Raw genomic sequence first — 16,041 nt, 5'->3', positions numbered from 1 at the left:
AAACAGCATTATAGAATTGTCATAGAGAAGTAGATCAAAAGCTTCTGCTCACCTTGTCTCATGACACAATGGGGCGGGGGCAGAGCAGCATTCAGTTACAATAAAAAGTGTCAGGTTTCAGAAGCTTTAGCCCACGAAAGCTTATGCTCAAATAAATTTGTTAGTCTCTAAGGTGCCACAAGTACTCCTCGGTCTTTCTGCAATAAAAAGTGGCAAATTCAAAAGTAATAAAAGGAAACACTTTTTCACACAATGTTTAATTAAACTGCAGAATTTATTGCCACAGGAAGTTGTTGAGACCAAGAACTTGGCAAGATTCAAAGTGTTTCGACATTTACATAGAAAACGGAAATATCCAGAATATTCCTATAATTTCCACAATTTTTCAAAAAAAATTGAAAGGGATATTAAACCTTGTGTGTAAGCCAATCTCTATACAAGGTCAGGATGAGCCCTGATGTGGGAGCAGAATATTGCACATCTGCTTACTGCAGGGTTCTTGCACCTTCCTCTGAAGCATCTGGTGATGACTACTGTCAGAGAGAGAATACTGGACTAGGTGGATATTGGGTCTGATCCAGAATGAGAATTCCCATGTTCCTGTATATCCTGGCGACCAAATTCTGTGCTGACCTATACCCCATTGAATGCAGTGGCAATGGGATTGTACCAGGTATAAATTATTACAGCATTTGGTTTTATGTGTATGGACAAAATTGTAACATATGGGACATGAGCTGCATATAACTGGAATAACTGGGTATCAATTTGCCCCATAGAGGTTGGTGCATAGTGGTGGTTTGTGGGAGGAACCTTCTGATCCATAACTATGTTGATCCACTGGCTTTAATGCTTTGTACAGCACTAGTCAGTATTCCAGCCAGGAGGTGGAGTAGCAACTGTGGAAGGGATGCTTTGCAGCTCTAAAACTTGCCTGAGAATCAGAGGTGAATTCCATCCTTCAAAACCCTGCTAAAAACTCTGCACAAAGCTCAGTTTTTCATGCCCTGCTTGGAGAAGAGAATTGTGCATCCCTAAGGAATGTGACCGTTAAAACTTAAAAGGCCTTACTTTTATAATTTTACAAACTCAAATGTATGAAAGGAACTGGAGTTTCCTGTGCTTTCCTGATGTTGGGGGCATATCCCCAGAAGCCCAAGGTCCGCAGGGACCATTCCAGAAGCTGAACTTTGCTGGGGATAGCGGCACCCTGGCCAGGTCCCCATTCTTCTAGAATCACCCCCTGAGCTTGGGCAGGCAGCCTCAGAGCCACTATGGGGACTCATTGCTCCCAGAGGTGGTGCTGACTCCGCTGGCTGTAGTGCCTCAAACTTTTATTTGGATATCTTCTTATAAGTGTTTTGCAAAGTGGTGTATTCTGTAGCCTCCTATTACATTCAAAGGGGCAAAGAAATCACAAATAATGACAAATGAAGTGGGGTGTAATGACAAAACTCTACACCAGTGGAGATTCACTACACGCAAAATATACTTTACACTGTCTTTCACGTTGCTTAGCTCTCTCCAAGCTCGCCATCAGGCTGATCCTATAGGACCTTACCCATATGAGAAGCCCCATTTGTGACATCGCAGTGTGAAGGATTTTCTTTTTGTTCAATGTTTTGTTTATTTACATTTGTACCAATAATTAATGCTGCTCCAACTGACTGCCCAATGATTTATAAACCACATCCTGCCTACCCCGTGCTGCATGGCAATCTAGTCCTAATAAAATCATGTTTTAAACGTCACAGAGGCATCCAGAGAGCAGCACCACTGTTAATAAGCATATAAAGATGAATCAATTAGTTACTTATAATCTTTCTACTATCTGAAATCTGGTTTAAAATTTAGATATTTGCTGTTAGCATTCTGGGTAGATTTTAAATATTCAGAATAATATTAGGTCAGAACTCAAACAGAGTGTTTATTTGTTTGGATAGTGTATGTGTCTTCGACGTTTCTACAGTGCCCATCTCTGTAATATCTCGGCCTGATTTTCATCATTGCCCCTAAACTTTATAGAGTTAACAGATGATACAGCAAAAAGAACAGGAGTACTTGTGGCACCTTAGAGACTAACACATCTATTTGAGCATAAGCTTTCGTGGGCTACAGCCCACTTCATCGGATGCATAGAATGGAACATATAGAAAGAAGATATATATATACATACAGAGAACATGAAAAGGTGGAGTAAGAGGCTAATATGTATCTTCTTACTATATGTTCCATTCTATGTATCCGATGAAGTGGGCTGTAGCTTATGCTCAAATAAATGTGTTAGTCTCTAAGGTGCCACAAGTACTCCTGTTCTTTTTGTGGATACAGACTAACACGGCTGTTACTCTGAGAGGTGATACAGCGTATGGCAGAGATTGTATATGTCACCTTATAAGATGGCTATCTACCACTGATTAATATGTATAGGGGTTTATACTACATGGAAAATCCAGCAATACAAGTCTGGCCCAAATCCTGAAAGATGTAGAGTACCCACAGCTCTAATTGACTTTGATGGGAGTGACAGGTGCTAAGGATTTGGTCCTAGTTTTTCTTTGTTTACTAATTGACCACAACCTAGCTCTATTATATCATGCAAATTCCACAGGCAGCACACCTATCTGACAGTTAAATACCTGAGTCTTAAAGATAGAAAATGGTGACCCAGAGACAGGTTTCTTTTTTTTTTTTTTCTTTTTCTTTTTTTTAAAAGTATTTAAGCTCTTAAAGATGCAGGCAGACATCTCGTGGGATTTTCGAAAGTGCGCAGGCACCTAACTCCCATTGGAAGTTGAAGTGAGGTGTCTAGGCTGCAGCGGACGTTAGGTACTCAGCACTCATGGAAAGTCAGGTGTGTAGGCACGTCTGAGAATTATACTAGGTACCTATCTGCATCTTTAGGTGCCTAAATACCTTTACAAATGTGATCCCCAATGAAAAGCTTGTGGTTTTTTCCTTCACTGAGGGTTCAGTTCTGCTCTCTTAAAGCAGGCAAAACTCACATGAAACGCCAATTTCTTTCAGACAGTTGAGTTTGGTGAAAGACTGGGGTGAGGGGTGTGCACAAAGAACCAGGAAACACGGTCTGAGACATGTAAGAATTCTCAGCATAGACCACATGTGCCAAGAACTGCTGAATAGCCACTGCTCCTAAAACTTCTGCTACCGCAAATGTACATGAATTAAGCCAGTTTCGTTTGGAGAAGAGTGTTACTGAAACAACTGAGAAACAGGAAAGAGAATATTGTTTAATAACATTTTAGTGTGGCCTAAGAGAAACAATTCAGTAAAGTATCACATGGTAAGATTCTTCTTCAGTAATTCCCAATAAACATAGGTAATCATTAGCGCTAGGTAAAAATTGACAACATGAGCTAAGGAAGGAGTAATGTGATAATTCTCTAACCCCATTAACACAATGGCTGTCTCAGATCTCTTAGCTCCAATTGTGACACCAAAAGAAGTTTTGTTTGAGGAAACCCAATTTTGGGCCTGTGGCCAAAATTAAATAAATAAACAAAATTTGTGTCGGGCAGAAGTGAAGGTAGTTCACAAAGTTTAAGGTTATGTAACCAAGGAACAGAAATAATACCATAATAATAATAATAATAATTAATAAATAATATGTCAAATCATGTGTATGAACAAACTTTGTGATTGCTACAGTTAAAATATTTGTGTACGTATTTTCTGTTCAAACTTGCGATTAGTCAGCATGGAGCTGATAAAAAACAAAGTATTTTCGTTTCTGAAAAAAACTTTAAAGTAAACCAAAAACCAACAAGTTCTAACAAAAATTTCCATTTTCTCAAAAAGCCATTTTTATCCAAAAAAAAGTTTTGATATAGTTTTCAAACAGCCCTTATGTGTTTATATGACAAATCATAAGTGTGAATTGCAAATACTCACATGAGTACTTTAACAGTATGTGCAATCACAAAATTTGCTTATACAGATTCAACAAACTGTTACAAATAATGAACAAATTAATTAAAATATCAGGAACCTGAAAAAGAGGTTAAACTTACCAGATAAATGATTCATTGTGAATTGTTTGGCGACCTCTGACAATTACCTGTGTTTCTGGGAAGGAAAATAAGGGTAATCGTACTGTATGATTGTCTCTTTAGTTGAATTATTTAGGGAATACTAGCATGTCAGCCATTAATAATTTTCTAAGCTAGAATCTCTGTCCTAATGCAGTTTTGCAGTCTGTAGGCCAGAATTTCAAAGTTTTTTACATACCTAACGCTGAAAACCTGGCCCTGTATATTCCATATTCACAAAATTGCTTATTGATATACTGTCTCTTTCTTATGATTTTAGTGCCCCCTTCAGGTTATATGAATGTACTGGTAAAGGAACAGTGGTAGCCCAATTTATTTTTAGCTGTATCATCAGATAGTGAAACTTCATGTGATAATTTTTACCTAGTTAGGTACCTTACCAAAGCAGATTCTTTCTTGTCTATTAATTAATTGCATAGAACATTTCAGATGATCTCTGTAACACAGAGCTTGAGAATTTGTCAGTACTTGTACACATTGTTTACTTGATAAAGGGACTTTATTCCGTCTCTGCCTTAGCTTTTTGTAGGTCTGGCTGTTATGCAACTATGTAATGCAAAGCTATAAGTCTACCCAGGTATCATGTTGACATTAGAAAACATGACATCAGAGAACTGTTTACTTTTATCAGAGGGGGAAAAGTCCTGATTTACAATATTGCAATTTTGAATTCCCAAAATGATACCAAAATGCCACTAAATGCGATAACTACCAAACTGCTGTGGTCCATATGATAGTCACTTTTCTTGTTGCTATTCCTACGAGTTCCTGTCTCATGCTTTTTCTCAATAATCTGCTTTGTTCTTGGAGCAACTACTTATATAAACAGCATGCTGTCAGCTATCCTGAATTAACCAGTAGAAACAGGGGGCACGCAGCCCAGTGTTTGGATAATATTCAGGCATTGAACTATATGGATAATATTCAGTCCCTGGCTGTATATATCATCCCCTGTGAGTATGGGTCTATTCCTCCTTCTGCAACCCTCACACCATTTTCCCTTCTTTGTCAGCCTCTGTCTGGGCAGGGACAGGGCCCAGCCAGATCGTCTTATCTCAGCTACATGGAGGGAGGGCAACAGGAGTCTTTGCTATCCTCTTCAGGAGGCCCGAGGAGGGGAGCTAGAGTCATAGCAGTCATGTCCATCCCCCTGAAGGATAATGGGGTCCATAAGGGAAACAGTGACTGCCTCACTCCCCTCACCTCAGACACTTGAGGAGGGGAGTACTGGAGTTCTCTCTGCTGATGAAAATCAAAGGAAGTCTTTCCTCATCTCATTTTGAGACCTGGGATATCTTCATTCCTTAGCGCTTGGTAGGAAGTCTGCAGTTGCCACTGAGACAAGGAGATCTTCTCTCTCCTTCCTGCTGACTTCCATGAAGATGAACATGGGTGTTACCTTGAGAGATATGGGGAGGAAGGATCTCCAGAGCCTAGCAGCAGCAGAATTTTTAGTCTTCCTTCCCAACCTGTGAAATTCTTTACGCCCCTTTCCCCTGAGACTTGAGGGAGGTTCTATTCCCCACACCCACTATCTGGTGGGGAGGAGAGGAGAGTGCATGAGCTGAAACACTACGTTCTGCTTGGGCCCAACACAGGCAGAACTAAGAGTGTATGACCAGCATGCTCCAAGCTCTGCTATCTATCTTAGGGTTTTATACTGTTGTCATCACCCTACTATCTGAGTCCTTCCATGTAAAATCAACAGCAATAGTAAAGTCCCTAGTGGACTTCATGGAGTCTCTGGCACCTGTTCTTTTTTGGGTCAAAGCTTTACATAGGATATGGTTTGGGTGTTTTTGTGGAGGGGAGTAGAGTTGTGGAATTGGTAGGGGCTTTGGAATAGTAGGGGGTTTTCATATTGTGAGTGTCCCTTATATTGGAAACTCTTCCTCAGGGGAATGCGTTGCAGTATTTCCTAAAGATGGTCAGGCTGTGGATTCACCTTATCACCTCTGAAAGATTGTTCCATAGCTGGATCCTTGGGATAGGGAATGCTTTGTGCCCCCTCTCATGCGCTTCCCTCCAGGACTTTGTGATCTGCATTGTGCCAAATGTCATAGGGGTTGATAGATTGAAAATCAGTCTTTGATGTAGCTGTGCCCTGGTCTGAACCCTGATTGTGAGTCCTCCAGGGTGTTGGCTGATATCACATTTGATGAAGTTTGATGGTTAGTACTTGCTCAATTATTTTTCCCAGGAGTTGGAAGCTTGGCCTTAAACTGGACAAATCAGAGTTAGAGGAATGCTAACCATGCACTCCTGCCTCAGATGGCCAAACAGATAGTGATTGAATAGCATTAATAGCCATGCAGTGCTTCAAATTTTCTACTCCACTTACCCAGCCCTACTGTTAGATTACTCTGATTTGACCATATGTCTCCACACATCTGTTACATGACTGGAAGAATTTGGTATACTATTATTTTAACTTCTGTTCTGCCCCATAATGTTAATCTGGAGGGTATTTTGCTTCATACACAGTTATATGATAACACCTGTGGTTCACTGTGTGTGGTGACTACATGACTATGCATATTCACCATTTAAAGGTATCTTGATCCTAATAAATGCTAACAAGAAAGAAGGCCAAAACTGGAAGTGCTCCCAAAAGATAACATTACATCTGTCTTACATCATGGTGTGCACATCACCACAGAATGCTTACCTGATGGTTACATAGGATATTCCTCACACCTAACTTTATACATTTTTGTATTCTGGTTTATTGATGTGTATTTCTTGTTTATCATTCACACTTCAATTTTGCTAAAGACTCAGCTAACTAACAAGTATCCTTTTACAGATTTTTAAGGCCAGAGAGTACCATTATGGTCACCTAGTCTGACCTCCTGCATAATACTACCATACTGACCTTCAAGAATTTCTCTAGATTTCATAGGTTCCTATTTTTGAAAATGGTGGTCTTAACAAATAGACATCTAAAATTGTGCCCCAAAATCCTTACAAGGGCACCTAAATAGGTGCTCTGATTTTTAAAAATGCTGAGCTCTCAGTGGCAACCATTCAATAGGGTCTGCAAGTACTCCACACCTCAAAAATCAGACCGTTACTAACTAATCCTCATAACACTCCCAGGAGTTAAAAATGAAGGAATAGAAACATTTGGTAAGGCCCACAGATAGAGTAAGAATTCAGGAGTACAGAACTCCCATTGCTGTTCTCAGAACCCTAGCTTCATGCGTTGAGTATAACACAAACCAGGATGTACGCAACTCAGTTTCAGTTTGCAGTTCAAGGAAAGCTTCTTGTTTTTACTATAAAATACTCAGACTCCACCAGTAAGGCTGCAGATTGTCATCATTCACACATTCAAATGCTTGTAGATAATGATAAAGAAACACAGTGTTTGCATCTCTAAAATAGGAGGAGGTGAGGCTGTTCTGAGAAAGCAGACAGAGTGTGAATGCTAAGCATTAAAAAGTGTCAAGAAAATACTTCACAGATGGAAAACAGAGACTTTGGTTGGACTGCAAATTGCATTCAAAGTCACTGGAGGGCTTAGCTTGAGTAAGGGATCCAGAATAAATTATAATAAATTCTTGCAGTCCAAATTAGAGCAGAAGCTGAATGCGTATTTCCAAAGGGGGTGATGGTTCCCAAAGAGGTCAACTTGATGAAATCAGGTTTTTTCAGGTTTCTTTTTATGTGTCTCTTTAAAGAATGACAAGAAGTTCAAAGAACACTGTGCAGAAAATGGCTGCTAAGCAAAGCTATCTATAATTGAACAATGACTGTTGTGTAGAGATTATCAAAAAAATGCAGGGAGTTTCCACTGAAAATTTAAACTTTTCATCAAAAACAACAAAACATGCTTTCTCCTCAAAAGGGAGAGTTTTCATGAAAACTTTTTTTCTAATCCTAAGATTGTATGTATATGGGAGATAGCATGCTGATTTCTCTCCCAAGCAAATGTGTACCAGGAAACCCTCCATGTTAGTCAGTATGTGCATAGTCTTTGTCAGAAGAGCAAACAGATTTTGCAATATCAGTAGTATGACAAGGTCTACATATAAAAAAAGACATTGGGAAATTTTAAGCTGGATTCTCAGATGGTGTAAATCCACCATTGACTTCAGTTGAGATATATTGATTTATAATACCTGAGAATTTGGCCCTCCATCTTTTTGCTGACTTTGCAAATAGGTAAACAAGAATTATGTTCTGCTTGATGACAAATGTAGTGTGTGTTACAGCGTGGTCAGGGGGTTGAAATGAAAAGAATAAATTCTACTTGCTGTGATTTCCGTAGGCTGAATTTTACTCTCCTGATCAGCAATTGTCTGATTCACTAGGAGCGTTTGGATGAAAGATCTGATTGGTACTGTGTCTTGAGAAAAGACTTTGCTCAGAGCAGAGGCTAACATTTTCAAACCAGGGTGCTTAAAGTCAGATTCCTAAGTCCATGTTTAGGCACCTAAATAAAAGTGGTCTGATTTTCAAAAATGCTGAAAATCCACAGTTCCTTCTGTCTTCTGCAGATCAAATCACTTTTATTTGGATGCCTGAATATGGATCCAGGAATCTAACTTTAGGCACCTAGAGTTAGATTAGCTTTCAACATCCAAGCTCTTTTTGTGCGCGTGCTCCTTAGCCTGTACTAGGGTGACCAGACAGCAAATGTGAAAAATTGGGATGGGGGTGGGGGATAATAGGAGCCTATATAAGAAAAAGACCCCAAAATCGGGACTGTCCCTATAAAATCAGGACATCTGGTCACCCTAGCCAGTACAAATGTTTTAAAATGTGCTTTTGAGCATTATCACCTGCTATAGCAAATGATAGAACAGGGGCAGGCAAACTTTTTGGCCTGGGGGGCCACATTGGGTTTCCAAAATTGTATGGAGGGCCAGTTAGGGGAGGCTGTGTCTCCCGAAACAGCAAGGTGTGGCCCGGCCCCGGTCTCCTATCCGACCCCCCACCCCCCTGACAGCTCCCCCAGGACTCCTGCCCCATCCAACCCCCTCTGTCCCCTGACGGTCCCCCTGGGACTCCTACCCCATCCACCACCCCCTGCTCCCTGTCCCCTGACCACCCCCGGAACCCCTGCCCTGACTGCCTCCCACCACCCCATCCAACCCCCCTCTCCTTCCTGACTGCCGCCCCCCCAGGACCCCTGCCCCATCCAACCCCCCTGTTCTCTGCCCTCTGACTGCCCCGACCCCATCCACACCCCTGCCCCCTGACCACCACCCCCTACCCCCCTGCACTCTATCCAACCCCCCCACTCACTGCCCCCTTACTGCGCTGCCAGGAGCACCGGTGGCTGGTGGCACTACAGCCGTGCCACCCAGAGCACTGGGTCAGGCCGCGGCTCTGCAACTACGTCCAGAGCATTGCGCCGGCGGCGCTGCGCGCTGAGGCTGCGGGGGAGGGGGAAAGCGGTGGAGAGGCCGGGGGCTAGCCTCCTGGGCCAGGAGCTCAGGGGCCGGACAGGAGGGTCCTGCGGGCCGGATGTGGCCCACAGGCCGTAGTTTGCCCACCTCTGTGATAGAATCTGTTGCCTGAATGTGTAGGGATCTGCAGCCGCATTTGGAGAAATTCTGTCATTTGCAAGTGATAAAGTCACTATAGAAGCAAAAAGAATTCCTGTATAATGTAGAAATCATACAAGAATGCAAATATATCTTAGGAAACTGTCATCTGCATACTTGAAATTTTAAAAAGGCATTGAAGGATTTGCGGGCCAAATCCTGAAGTATTGACTCAATCCTTGTTCATAGGAACTCCCATTGGACCAAGTTGCCTTCAGTGGAGTTACACCTCTAACTAAGGGCTTGATCAAAAGCCCATTGAAGTCAAGGGGAGACTTCTGCGGACTTTGGATCAAGACCTAAGAGCAGAAATTGGCCCACAGACTTTAGTGGGAGTTTGCCCTAATAAGGAGTTCCGGATTTTGCCCTGTGTGTTAAAAGCAGACAGATCTTGCAGCTGTCAGAGAGGGTGGTCTGTATCATTTTGCCGTGCAAGCTGTTTTTTAAAGCCTGGAGCTGGACGAAGCAATTTGAGGATCTGAATTAATGTTATGCTCATTACAAAATGGTCGTTTTAAAGAGCTTTTCCCGCTCTCCCCCTTAGGCAGAAGAAGAGAGAGATGATATGGAGAGAGTGAAGCTGGATAATAAAAGAATTCTCTTCAATCTCTTGCCAGCACATGTTGCACAGCATTTTCTTATGTCTAACCCTCGGAACATGGTAAGGCCGGTGGGGGGAGGCCGGTGGGGGGGGCCCGGTGGGGGGGAATAAGCACGTGATGATATGCATGATTTGTGTGTGGCCGCCAGGTCAGGGAAATTATATATTTTCTTCAAAGCTTGACACATTTACATTTCGTACGCATTAAAGTGAATAGTTCTGGTAAAAGCCATTGTCAGATGTCAGGTCCGGGTTATTTTCCCTTTCTCGGTAGCATTCGCCTTTTCTGAAGGACTTCAGTATAATACCATTCAGGTGAATGAGGTGTCGTTCAGCATCAATGGCGTTGAGTGCCAACATGCAAATAACCAATTTCTTTTTCAATCAAGTCAAAAGATCAGAGTTTATTACAATCTTCCACTGAGATCAGTTTGGTTCTGAATAGAATATAGTGTGAAATGTTAGACGCTTCCAGTTGAGCCACTCAGGTTCTTGAAATGTGCCTCATTTACAAAGACATAAATTTAAAAGTCAAAATAAGGAATTCTACACACCCTAGAAGGATACAGTAAGTTTGAGGGTGAAAACTAGTCTCAAAGCTTGGGCAAGGGAACAAACTGCTACAGGATATCATGGAATCACAGTAATTGGGAATACTTGAGAGTAGAATAATAATTATTCATAATAATAATAATATCTAGGCACCTATTTGTTAAGGGAAGAGTGTGGGAGTAATTAAATCCTGTAGTAATGCTGGGGATGGACCACTTGACCAACTAATGACACTATGAATTATTACTGTTGTTGCTAGTGTTGCAGTAGCACCTTGAAGGCCCAGTCTGAGGTCAGCATCCCATTATGCTAGGTAGTAAATGTGAAATCCATAAGAATGTTTAGGACTACATTATGGTTGCCCCGATGCAGCTTTCGTGGAGGGGGTGGAGGGATTGTGCAGAGAGTTCCTTACCCACCCCCCACACCTCCATTGCACATCTGTAGGGACATGTGGGTGTGGGGGAAGGTGCTAGAGCTACGGAAGAACTAATGGACCCCACTTGGCCATTAGTTCTGGCCCAGTGTGAGGGTAAGTCCAAGGCCCTGCCCTTCCCCATCCCAGACAGCTGCACCGCTGGGCTCATACTGCTCACATTGACTAAATGGAGAAAGGAGCAGCTCGCCCACAGGCACCAGTGCTTCAGCAATACTTCTGCTGCCTATCCCCCGCCTGGCCAAGCCTCAGGAGAGGCATGATTGAGCCTTTATAATTATTTGTTGTACGAATGCAATGCATGCGTGGACTGTATTTATATCTCGCAGTAAGAAGATGGTGGAGCAAATAAACAGATACAACCCTATATATTGCCCCAGCTCACAGCCTCAATACTCTGGCTGCGTGTTGTGTGAAGGACTTGGCTCTATATGTAATATCTTGTAACAAGAAGAAGCTGTCCCTTCCTCCCTCAGCCTGCTCTGTGGTAGCAAAGCCACTCTGTAGCGGCTGCAGCATGTTCAGTGCGGCAGTAGCCCCACACAGCCATAGTTGCTCCTCTTTTACAGGAAAGAATGGCCAGTGAACCTTCACAGTCTTTCTTTGCTTTCATCACACACCCTGTTTCAAGCTCCCATCTCTCAGGCATGGAACCTTCTAGGAGCTCTCTAAATCCTATCCCACTTTGCACAGCAAAATTACACTGTTTGTGCTGCATCTCGGGCCCTCTACGGGAGTGGGTGGAAAATGAGGCAGGACATGTCATAGGAAATAACACAACATTCTACGACCTGTTTCATTTGTAGGACAGAGCTTGGTAAACATTATGAAATTTCTCTTTAACAAAAGTAAATCTGAGCTCAAGAAATCACAAGGATGATATTGCCTGTTTATGTCAGTCTCTAATTTTAAAAACCCATATAATTCAAAAATTGCAGGACCTTTATTACCAGTCATATTCACAAGTGGGAGTGATGTTTGCTTCCATCCCAAATTTCAACGATTTCTACATTGAACTGGATGGCAATAACATGGGAGTGGAGTGTTTACGCCTCTTAAATGAAATTATTGCCGATTTTGATGAGGTAAGGTCTAAACTCTCTGTCATTTGATCTTACTGAGTCTACCAGACTTCTGCCAATTCAAGATTATTTGTGGAAAATTCCTCTTAGTTTGGCTATCTAATAATTTGACTCTGTAAACATCTGATTTCAGTAGGAGTTAGGAGCTTAGGTGCTTTTGTAGATCCCATTAGGCACCTATCTGCCTCTTTACATGCTTAAATATCTTATAAAATCTGGCCCAAAATGCCCTTAAAAACATTTATGTCTGATGTGGCTCCCACAGACGTCACTGCGAATATTGCCACTGGCTTGAATGGGAACAAGACTGGGCCTATAAAGGTTGAAGTGGTTTATCAATTTTAATATGCACATATTTTCAGATAGCTATGGTTTGTTGTCTAAAATATTATGTAATGTTTAACAGTTTTATGTTTTAAACAAAGCTTCTGGACAAAGAATGTTATAAGGACATAGAAAAGATCAAGACAATTGGCAGTACATATATGGCAGCGGTAGGACTTGTACCAACTACAGGAACGAAGGTAAGCTGGTCACACAACATAATGAAAGACTTTGTGTACTCCATGTGCAAATGATGCTAATTCAGTCTCCAACTGAACTACTAAACACCGTCAGTCGTAAAGATGTGGCTAGAAATATAACTGATAACAGTTTGATTTCTTTGCAACAATTTACCTTCTTTACATCTGAAAAACAAACAGTAACTTAAGATTCTAGAGATACAATGTGAGCATGGTGTGCTGAGCATTAGCCACATGGTTAAGACTTGGGGCTTGATTCTGTGCTCCCCGCACCCTCCGTAGTTATCTTCACCAGTGCAAATTAAGTGTGAAAGCAACCTGAGCAGAATGGAAGTGTTTTACACCCACTTTGTACTCGTGTCAGCCCCATAAGTGCAACAGACAAGCAGGAAGTCCTGCAGTGACAGTTCCACCAGAATATAACTTAGGGATCATTTGTTTGTTAACGAGTCTGAGGCCAAATGTAGACATTGGTCTACATTTCCAGCCAAAACCCCAGAAACAGGGAGAGTAACTCAGGTATGATTGGATTCAGAGTAGTAGTCATGTTAGTTTGTATCAGCAAAAAGAACGAGGAGTACTTGTGGCAGCTTAGAGACTAACAAATTCATTTGAGCATAAGCTTTCGTGGGATAAAGCCCATTTCATCAGATGCATGCAGTGGAAAATACAGTAGGGAAGATATATATATATACAGAGAACATGAAAAAATGGGGGTTGCCATACCAACTCTAATGAAAGTAATCAATTAAGGTGGGCTATTATCAGCATGAGAAAAAAAACTTTTGTAGTGATAATCAGAATGGCCCATTTCAAACAGTTGACAAGAAGGTGTGAGTAATAGTAGGGGAAAATTAGCATGGGGAAATTGTTTTTAGTTTGTGTAATGACTCATCCACTCCCAGTCTTTATTCAAGCCTAATTTAATGGTGTCCAGTTTGCAGTTTCCTGTTGGAGTCTGTTTTTGAAGCCCCCAACTAAAACCTTATATATATATATATATATATATATATATATATCTTCCTACTGTATTTTCCACGGCATGCATCTGATGAAGTGGCCTTTATCCCATGAAAGCTTATGCTCAAATGAATTTGTTAGTCTCTAAGGTGCCACAAGTACTCCTCGTTCTTTCAGGTATGACAATTGAACTGCCATCCTGGTTCCTCCAAAACCCATCCATTTCCATCCTTCCCCTCATCCTTTCTCTAGCCCCAACCCCATAGTTAAACTTTGGTTTTTTTCTCCGCTTTTTTCCTCCTGTTATGTATTGTCTTATTTTAAATTACACTGTAAGCTTTTTGGGGCAGGGATCACGCTTTTCCAAGTGTTTGTACAGAAGCTAGCACAATGGGGGCTCGTTTGGGCACTAACATAGTATAAATCAGAATAATCACAGCAAGTCTGGAGTTGGACTTCTATATCAAAGGCCATGGTCAATGCATTTTAGCATGTACCCCCTCATTTGTCCATGCCTGATCTGATGTCCATGTCCATGAATCACAGAGGCTCCCTTGAGTGAGCTGAAATAGAATTGCAGAATAACACTGCACTGGAGGGCAAAAGGGCTAGAACAGTGGTTCTCAAACTTTTGTACTGGTGACGCCTTTCACAGAGTAAGCCTCTGAGTGCAACCCCCCCTTATAAATTAAAAACACATTTTTATATATTTAACACCATTATAAATGCTGGAGGAAAAGTGGGGTTTGGGGTAGAGGCTGACAGCTCGTGACCCCCCCCCCCATGTAATAATCTCACAACCCCCTGAGGGTTCCTGACCCCCAGTTTGAGAACCCCTGGGCTAGAATGAGCCATGAACTTTTCAAGGAGACAATTAACCTCGTTAAATAAATAAAAAACAAGGCTACAGCTGAATCAACTATTGGGATCAGTTTGGAATATATCCCAGATAATAAATATTGTGTGATTGTAGGATGCCTCTGATTGATGCTTTTTTTGCCATTCCTAATTCTCTTCATTTCTGCGCTACTGTTAAACGAACGTAAATCCAAACCTACAGAGATGTATTTTTAAAATACTTGTGTGTGGTAAAATTGTTGACTCTAATTGGGGTCCTGAGACAGGCAAAAATTGATCACTTGAATTTTGTATCAGTGTGATCTCAGGCAAACAAGCAACGGCATACCAATATGTCTGGTATAAATGCTCTTTGAACTAGAATCCCAAAAACAAGTGTGTTATTGGGTAACTCCAGCAGTGTATGTTCCAAAAGCTAAATATGTTTATCTCATGTATTGTATATTTGCTAGCAGAGGAGTCATTTGAATTAGTCCAGTACTGAAAATATTCACTGAAATGTTATAGTAGAGATTTGAAGCCTGGGGTCTTAGGCAGAACCTGAACTTGAGGAAAAAAATACAAAGCCCAAGATGGGCAAACAAGGACAGAGGTGGAAAACACTGCCCAAAGCACAAACTCTGCTAAATAACAGAACAAATAGAGAAAAAGTAACTAAAGACTAAGAGAAAAGCTAAATAAAGTGAGGTATAGCCAGGCACAATGGTTAAAATCATATAGAAATTCTCTTACAAAAATATCCTAATTATTTTGCCATGAAAACAGAGACCTCAAAGGCCAAAATTTTAGACAATTTTAGAATACATAGATTTTCAGTTCTGCTCTGCTCCCTTTGTGTTGTTCATGTGGTACAACATGATACAAAGAGAGTAGGAACTCCCTGTATATCACCTTCTGGAGATTTCCTGGTATGAAACAGTCCTCATCAGGCATAGGTGTAGCCAGACTTTTATGTCCCTCCTGTTCCTCTCATTTCACCTAGTACTAGAGATGTGAAAGGAACACGGCCAGAGCAACCCCATTTAGTATATGGTCCCTAAAGGATCATTGCCAGCTGATGTAAATTAGTGCAGCCTCTAGGAATCTCTCCTACCCGGGGCCCAAGGTGGAACCAGGCACAGAATCAGGCTCCCTGACATTTACCCATCTCCTCTGTGCCAAGTAGATCTCAACTGCAACAGAAAATCTGACCCAAGCTTTAATTTTGCACTTCTGGGTTTGTGCCTAAAATAGATTGTGGTCACATAATTGTGGGTGCAGATAATTCTAAATGAGAGGTGTTAGACATTTGACTATCTGATGCACCCATAGATCGAGTAGCTTGATGTCTCAATCCTTTTTGTTCTTCTTTGAGTAGTGTCCCTATGGTCACTCCATGTTTAATGATGTGCATGTGCCCATTC

At 41.5% G+C, this 16,041-nt stretch overlaps 1 protein-coding gene across 2 annotated transcripts in view; it reads left to right on the top strand.

Annotated features, from left to right (window-relative positions):
* The window catches only part of ADCY1 (adenylate cyclase 1), a 252,378-nt gene that overhangs the window by 202,845 nt on the left and 33,492 nt on the right, over positions 1–16,041 (top strand). For both annotated transcript variants that reach the window (XM_074945261.1, XM_074945260.1), the window contains exons 15-17: positions 10,170–10,286; positions 12,153–12,299; positions 12,722–12,820. In XM_074945261.1, coding sequence (XP_074801362.1) covers positions 10,170–10,286; positions 12,153–12,299; positions 12,722–12,820 — 363 coding nt within the window. The remainder of the gene's footprint in view (positions 1–10,169; positions 10,287–12,152; positions 12,300–12,721; positions 12,821–16,041) is intronic.

The sequence above is a fragment of the Natator depressus genome, chromosome 2 (assembly GCF_965152275.1).
Source record: "Natator depressus isolate rNatDep1 chromosome 2, rNatDep2.hap1, whole genome shotgun sequence".
Lineage (NCBI taxonomy): Eukaryota > Metazoa > Chordata > Testudines > Cheloniidae > Natator > Natator depressus.
Note: the sequence above shows the minus strand (reverse complement) of the source record. Positions and strands in the feature narration are given on the sequence as shown.